The sequence below is a fragment of the Netta rufina genome (assembly GCF_964035555.1).
Source record: "Netta rufina genome assembly, chromosome: 5".
NCBI lineage: Eukaryota > Metazoa > Chordata > Aves > Anseriformes > Anatidae > Netta > Netta rufina.
The window spans coordinates 48,625,165-48,633,759 of NC_140128.1; the positions used below are offsets into that span (position 1 = coordinate 48,625,165).

The window sequence follows — 8,595 nt, forward strand, 5'->3', positions numbered from 1 at the left end:
ACGCAGCTCTCAACTTCAGTCGGATCCCGAGGTTTTCAGCCAGCTTCCTGGAGTAAGTCAGTGAGAAGGAGCCAACGTGCACAGGATGAATCTCGGTTCAAACACTAGGAAAAGCTGGTTTATAAAAGGAGGAAGGAAGAAGTTTCATTGTGGAAAGAGGAGGAGCTGACAGAGACAATACAAGAACGAAATGGAACCATGGAGGCAACTGGTATATAGGTCAGGTTGCTAGCACTTGCATGTCCTTGCTAACTCAAAACCAAAAGTCACAATCGACTTCATTAAGTTTAAAAAAAAAAAAAAAAAAAAAAGCACATGTGAGGGAGCACAGAAATTGCACGGTACCTAAAGCCATGTGTTTTAGGTTCTGGCAACACCCGCTCCCAAACAGTTTGCTCACTTTTAAAAAATGACTGCCTTTAACTTTCAAAATTGATCTAGAAATAACTTATACAGTAAACAAACATAAATCAAGTTTTATGAGGCGTTTAAACAACAAGCAAGTTAGGGAGAAACCTAGCCTATTAATAGTGTATGCATTTACCCAGGCAGGACTGATACTACCTACTAAATTAAGAACTTAAACTCTGTACATTATTTACTACTCTTGAAGAGTATGTATGATATTTGAGAGAAGTCTGAAGTGTTTGTCCTGTTAAATGTATTTCTGTGCACTAGGTGCAATTAGTAAGTGCACGCACACTGCTCTGGTTGGAGTAGCTTAGCTATGCTACACAAGGTAATGACTTCATGTTTGGTTTGGGATCATTTATGCCAACTTGTACTTTCCATCCTACAGATGTTCATTTACAACAAATAAGCTGGCAACAGCCGCCCTATCCAGGTTCAAATCAGTCTTAGGCACACATATCCCACTGAAAGCAAATAAAGAGATTTTGGTTTGAATGGACCATTTCTTCACAAGCAGGCTGTGAACTGCAGTTCTTTTGCTTTCTTTTCCAAGAACCAAAAAATAAATAAAAATCAGGAAAATGATTAGTGTGTAACACGTGACAGTTTTTAAACATTTGCTAACAGCGGCTCCTCAGCATAGCAGCTGTTTGGACAGCACTGTATCTACAACCAAATACACAGTAACACAAGATTAGCCTAGAAGTTGTGGCGATTTTCTTTTTACCTTGATCATTCACATTCAAATTAAACTAAATTCATTTCCATTTTGAATGCATTCTGTTACACTGGAAAGCTGGCCAAACTAAGAAGGCAGCTTCTTCAGTGTAAAAGAAATAAATAAAATCAAGTATCAATTTAAGTTTTTAAAGTATAATTAAGAAACTAAAAAACCCTGAGACTCATGCTTAATCAGAAGCTCAAATATCAAAATCCTGCTTAGATTCAAGCTTGGTTCCTCTGTGTCAGCTTATGATCTGTTTGCTGTAGAGATTATGGTAGTTTGTCAGAACTTTCTCAAACAGTGAGAATTAATGATTCTCAAGTTGCTTTTCATCCTAGTTTCTACAATGAAAAAGACAAACAAAGAAAAATAAGATGTCTGTTGCAAGTCACAAGCCATAACTTCATAGACAATTCACTAGACACAGTACCTACACATGCAATGAAGTACCAGGGCATACCCTGACAACATTACTAGCAAAATAGTGTGTTAGATATTGCAAGATCTACAATTAAAAATCTATTCTGATCACAGAAGTCATGAACTCACTCAACCAATAAACCAGACTAGTCCAAACGTAACTACAGGACAAGATACTACCACTTAACCTGCAGTAAGTTTGGTCAGAAAATGTGAGGATAGTTAATACTGCATCATTTTAATTTTACTTACAGGGAGACCTAGAACTGCTGAAGAACTGAGAAATAGTATTTCATTTCAAAAAACAAAAAAAAAAAAAAAACAAAAAAACCCACACATTTCTGAAAATGCCATTCAGTCCATTGTCTTTTCTACTACAACTGCACTTTGATAACTGTTGATAGCTGTTAGCATGGCCTGCATAATTCTGGGGGGAAAGGATAGACAGAGAGCAAAAGAGAGGGGAAAAAATGGATATTGACCACCCACTGACCTTTTAAAAATTTACTCTAAAAACTACGATCTAAGTTTTGAGCACCTCTTCTCATGAGGGGCACATTTCCAGAAACCTCTAAGGACAGATACATCACAACAACCAGTTCTGAGACAGGCGTACACTGGGCACCTAGAGATGGATCGCTGGGTGTGCAATCCCTTACGAGACCTGGTTGTGTTTGGATGAAACACTGCATGTTCACTATGAACTAAGTGCCTACTACGCCTGCACTCGATGGCAACCTTCCATTTCTTCCACTCGGCCTAACAAGAATGAACTGTGCCCGGTGCCCACTCACCTTTAGGAACCGCATTCGAATTGCACTGCAAAACACGAAGGCGAGAAACGCACAAAGCGAACCCCACTCCCCTTTCTGAGGGCAGAGCGTACCTCCAGACCCACACTCACCATCGCTCTCCGCCCTGACGAGCAGGGACATGCCCTTCAGCCTCTCCACGTAGCAGGAGGACACATGCCCCGTGCCTCGGTCGTCCCACTGGCGGTCCTCGTTCAGCGTGTACACCTTCACCCTGCGCCGGGTGTCAGTCATCCTGCCGCCCGCTCCGCTGCCACCCCTGGGGCTCGCACGGGCTGGAGGCGCAGGGGACCGAGGGGATGGGGCAGGAAGGCGGCGGCGGGAGCCCCTCAGGGGCACGCCAGGCGAGCTCTTCTCGCTCCCCTTCAGCGCTCCCACGGGATCCTCATCCTCGGCGGGGCCGGCGGGCGCTGTGCTGGCGGGGGGCGAGGCGCCGCGAGGAGCTGCCCGGGCACGGCCGCACAAAAGGCGGGCAGCAGGCGGCGGCCGAGGCGGGGAGGGGGGTGGGGGGGAGCCCGGAGGAGGCCCCGGAGGCCCGGGGGTTGCGGGGCGGCCGGGCGCGGAGCTCGGCGCTATTGTGCGGGGGCCGCCCGGGCCCGCAACCCCTCGCTGGCCGCCCGCCGGCCGCTCACGCCGCGGGTCCGGCCGTCAGCGCGGGGCGCCGCGGAGCCGCCCTCCCGCTCCTGCTCCCGCTCCTGCCCCTGCCCGGCGCCGCTCTGCCCGCGGCCTGCGGGCGCTGCCGGGGTGAAGCGGGCGGTCGCGCTCACAGCCCCGGCTCCCCCATGGGCTCCCGGCGCGGGCGGCGGCTTCACTCCCGGCCCGACTCCGCCGCCATGTTCTCCTTCCTCCTCCTCCTCCTCCTCTTCCTCCTCCTCCTCCCGGTGCAGCTGCGGCGGCTCGGTCCCGGCTGCTCCGCGCTCCCCGCGGCGTGGCTGCTCCCGGCGGCCCGGCCGGCAGCGAGGCGCTCGGCGCGGCCCCGCCGAGGGGGCGAGCGGCGGTGGCGGCGCGGCGCGGCCCGTCCAGCCCGGCCCGGCTCCCAGCGCCTCCGTCCCCGCCTCAGTCACGGCGCGGCCGCCATCTTGCTTTCACCTCTCACGGCAGGCGCGGGGTCTCCCAGCCAGCGGCGGCACGGGCCGCCCGCCGCCTCTTAAAGGGGCCGCGGCACACGCAGCTCCGCGCCCGGCCGGGGGGGGCCCACGCGTGTCCCGCAGCCCCACGGGATCGCGCCCCGACACGCGTGGTCCCGGCCCAACCGTGGGTGGGTGCCGCCTGTGTGTGAGTGTGTGTGTGTACACGCGTGGAAAAACACGCGGCCCCGGGTCCCGCCGCAGGGGACGCCTCGGTGTCCCCTTACCTGCCGCCTTGGTCCTGGCACGACCTCGTGTCGGGGCAGCTTTGTGCTGCTGAACGCCCCCGGAGCCTGAAAAAGCTTGTATTAATTCTTGATTTTTTCAATTTTTTCATTTTTTTAAACATTTTTTCTTTTTTATTTTTTCTTTTTTTTTTTTTCTCCTGCCTGCCATCGCTGGCTGCCCCACACCCGCGTGAGCCAGGAGTTCACTCGGCGGCTGTTGGCCCTGTAGGGCCAGGGATCTGCCCGGCCTCTGCCCCTGTGCCGCCAGCTCCCCAGCAGCCTGGCATTGCCCCGGGAACACGCGTGGCAATCCGCAGCATGCACAAACACCAGGCACAGCACCCAATGCAGAGCCCGTTGCAGAGCATGGCCTGGGCGCGCTGCATGGATGGGAGGTGGCTGCAGTTTGCCCACTAACGAGGTGGATTTATTTTCCAAGCTATGTGATGTTCGCTTACCGGAGTGAGTTGTAGCGGGGCTGGTTGGAGCCAGGAGCAGGCTACAAGCTCTCAGCCCTGAACTAATTGTGTGCTGTGAGGAATCCTTCCGTCAGCTTTCCACCTTTCTCCACCTGCCATTCCCCTCGCCCCATCAGAAAGAATTCATCCCGTTTCCTGACCTGCACGGACATTGCGCCATTTGGGATTGCTTTTAGGCATAAAAAGTTATGGATTTTAAAGGATAGGGGCTGGTTGAGAACATAAACGCCTTCAGGAACATTGGTCAGAGGCCCACAAGGTGGCTGGAGGCAGGCTGTGTCCCGGTGTCCTCGGGATGTAGTAAATGCTCTGGAAAGGTCCCGCTGGGTGGGAGCTGGGTTCGGGGGCCCTGGCGAAGGGAAGCTGTCAGCAAGGCACTCGTCCCCTAGGTGGGCGCCCCTGGGCAGGGGCTGTGCCAGAGCCCCCCAGGTGCACCCTCAGGGCTGGTTTCGGGACATCCAAAACCACTGGTCTTGCTTTGAGAAACCTCCCTGGGACTCACGCACAATTCACAAATTGTACCCTCTGGTGGCCACCAGATTAAGCATAGGCCGCTGTTTGCTGCGGTTGATTCTGCTCTTTTGTTTTTGTTTGTTTGTTTGTTTTTGTTTGTTTGTTTTTTTCCAGCGAATTGCAAATAAGTTTCATCAGACTTTAGTTTGCATAGTTTGCTTTATGAAGAAATTGGGCTTAGCTTCTTTTAATTGTCCTTGTATTGTTTTCATGCCAGTCTGAATAATGCCTAGTTCAACCATAGTGTCCATTTGTCAGATTTTAACCAAATTCTCATTATGTTTGCCAAGGGGTTTCATTTTCTCCAAATGTTTCCACCCGAGTGATTCCAGAAGAAAGGCCAGGCATTGAGGGCATCTTCCCATACTGGGAAGCAGATGCAAAAGAAAAAGACACACAGTTTGTTTTTCTTAGGGTCATGATTTATAAGGCAAAAGTGTGTCAGGTTATATCTCAATTCCTTCTCTTCTCCAGTTCCAGAGGCTTGTGTCCAGAAGGAAATATCTTTGGGGATAGTGAGAGACCAGTAACTGAGAAAAGGCCAGGCTGCCCAGGTTCAAGGACCTTGTCCTGGCAGGGGTCTTGGCTCACCAGGAACTGAATAATACATGAAGAAATGGAAGATTGAGTACAGTTTTAAATTTCTCCTATCTATAAAAATAAATGAATATGGGTAAATATATGAAGAAAGAAGCCTAAGAGGGTTTAGTAGCGAGGGCTTGCACAGCAAAGATTAAAGAACAAGATGACTTTCAACACCTGCTTGTAATTTTGGCAATGAAAATTGCATTGTTGTTATGAGGAACTTCAGACATGTAACTTGAAGCTATGTAATAAAGCATTATTAGAGTTCCTAAAAATCATAGCTAATGATTTTCTCACACCACCACCCCCCAGAAAAAAAATCCTATTAGAGAAAGTAACAACAGACTTCCTTTTGGTAAAGATAAAATAATTACTAGTGTGAGAGTTAGGCTTGCCTGACTGTTTAGATAAACATACACAGACACTATGTCTTGCTCCCAGGGCATACATTGTGGCTTGTTCCCCAAAAAACTGCAGAAAATGAACGACTGAGCAAGAAGTCAAATTACATAGAAAAACTGTATAAAAGTAGGGGGAGTAAAGAAGAAGTTGAGTCATTTAAGTCAGGATATTGTCATCAAGAAAGAAGGGAGATTCAGCAAAATGCATTTCTAGCTTTGTAGGGAACTGAACACAGCAGTTTGAAATAAAGATGTACAACAAGTAGAAAAAAGGCAATAATCATTACAAGTTATAAAGCGTAGAAAAATGGATGAGAACATCAATGGTTGACAGTTTTGGGTACAACTCAAGTTTTCTAAAATTAACAGTATGATAGGCCAATATATCTAGATAGATACAGGTAATAAATGTATTCTATAGTTGAAAAAATATGTAATTATTTATATTATGAGAAGATCATTAAGTGTCTTGTCATTATTAAGAAGGGCACTAAACAGCTTTTCTTAGAAACACTTTAAAGTATGTGAGTCCTAAAAAACTTGAATTTGAGAGTCCTAAAGGAGTTTGCATATAGGATCTCAGGAAGTAAGAATCCATATTAATTTTTAATAAAGCTCTGATTAGTGCAGAAATTCTGCAAGATGTGAAAACTGACTATAAGTATTCAACTCCGACAGGTGAGTAATGGATCAATTTATCTGACACTAACCAGACACTAAATGCAGATACAGGACGTAACAAGGAATCACGAGATGAGAATATAACAGTAGCAGCTGATGTGGCTTTATTGAAAAAGGACTTGTCAAATTTGTTTTGTTTCTTGTTAAATTACAAAGTTGCTCTTGAGGGTAATGGTGCAGGTATAATATACTTGGATAGTTCTCAGATATTTTTCTGGAAAGCTGACACCATATTCTATCAAGAAAGCTCACACTGCATGGGTCAGGTGTGTGGTGACAGGCATGGCTCAAAAGGAATTACCAGTCAGTGGAGATGATTGTAAACGGCTGTGCAGAAACCAAGAGTAGAACTGATGTTATTTAGGATTTATAGTAACGATTAAAAAACAAGTCAATGTAAAATCTCTTTGAACAAAAACTGTGACACAGAGCCTGGAAGAGTTGTAAATACTATAGAGGACAGAGTGGTCAGAAACAGGTTCATCTACTGAAGGCTCTAATGGAGAAGTTGAGAAGCTGATGAAGAATAGCTTAGCTTGGGACAGCTGGGAACGTTACTGGCAGCCGTTCCTCGCTCCTGTCCAGCTTTACAAACATCTATGAGCTAATGAAACACCTCCCCATCATCACTGCATTTTTAAGGAAAACAGTGACACTTTACCTTAAAACTCTGAGCTGGAAGCAGCATTGATTGATTTGCTGATGGATGAGCCATGGTCAGTTAGGCATATCTTGTTTGTGCTCTGATGTTCACTTTCTAAATGGTACAAATACAAGATCACGCCTTCAGGTACAAATAGAAAGGCATCTCTGAAAGATGCTAGGCTGCACAGTGAACAAGCAACCCAACACAAACATCTTACATCACTCCATGTCTCTAAGATATAGTACTTTTTGAGTATATTGTAAGCTAGCAAGCTGTACAAGAACATAAAGTCAGGACTAACACTAGATTTGATGCTGTGTTCTGTAATTCTGTGTCCTCACTGCTAAAAGATTTGAAAGGAACTGGGAAGGAACAGAAAGGACCACTCCCAATAACTGTTTATTTGCAGATCCAGGACTAGCTCACTTCAACATCTTGGATTCCTGCAGTACGCAGAGTTTTGCAGCACGCCGTATGAATCATGTCTCGGATGCCGCTGCTCAGTTTTCACATCCTGTCACAGATCCCCTAGAAGCAGTAGCCCTGTTTTTGTGCCTGAACCACAAACACAAACCTGTGTATGTCAGCAATTAAATAAGTGACTCTTCCTCCTACATCATGTGCATATGAATCCCCTCAACAGAAATGTTGCCTCGTCTCTTTCAACCCCTACTGACATCTCAGTTTTCCCAGCGCTGGAAAGGCCCTGGTTCTCACAAGCAGATCTTCCTTGTAAGAATTCTGTGCAACTGCACAGTCATGCAAAGGCTGTATTTGTTTTGAATTCCTACATGCCTCTCTGGAAATGCTACACTTTATCTAAATATGTAGGCCTCATCATCAAAGACTGAAGAATTTCAAAGCACTGCTGAAGCTGTTGGATGCGGAGGGCATGTCTGGGTCATTTATTCATCTGATAGAGAAAATTCCCCTTTTTCAGAGGGGGGAACTCTGAGACATCTGAGTTAGGATAGCTGTTCCTATGCAGTGCATTGTTCTATTTTTATGTTTGTTTTGGTGCCTGTTGGCTGTTTTTCTAAATCTCATTAGTAAGCTGTTACGGCACACTTTTCATTTTTTTCTTTTTCATATGGCAGACTTCCTAATCTTAACTTTGGCTCCCACATATTCTGTCTCTCCCTCACACCCCATCCCCCATTTTTTTTTTTTTTTTTTTTTGTACAAGATTTCCAGTACTTTATCTGTAACTCAGACTACAGTAGGCTTCTCTTAGGCTCAACAGTTGTGGTCTTTTGAGAAAACGATGGATAGAGAAGCAGAAATATGAGATCCACATCACAGATTTGTTTCCAAGAAGCTTTGAAAGTCCAACAGAAATCCAGCAGAGAAAAATCTAGACTCGTTTTATTGTTATGTATTTACCTAATTACCTGAAAAAAAAATAGTAATGCAATACTCTTATTAAAACTACTTCCTCATTACCTTAGGCTCATCCTGGAATGAGAGCAGGAACAGTAAAAGTTTTTTTCTAGTTTATGTACCTAAGAGATACATAGGTGGATTTAGAGCAAAAAGGGAGAAAGGAGCGGAGAAGGGATATGGTCAGAG

General features: G+C 46.4%; 1 protein-coding gene across 1 annotated transcript in view; it reads right to left on the minus strand.

The window, feature by feature from the left end:
* PPP4R3A (protein phosphatase 4 regulatory subunit 3A) overlaps positions 1-3,444 on the minus strand; it is a 42,762-nt gene extending 39,318 nt beyond the window's left edge. The window contains exon 1 of the mRNA XM_084288265.1: positions 2,460-3,444. Coding sequence (XP_084144391.1) covers positions 2,460-2,601 — 142 coding nt within the window. The 5' untranslated portion in view covers positions 2,602-3,444. The remainder of the gene's footprint in view (positions 1-2,459) is intronic.
* Positions 3,445-8,595: the final 5,151 nt, after the last annotated feature.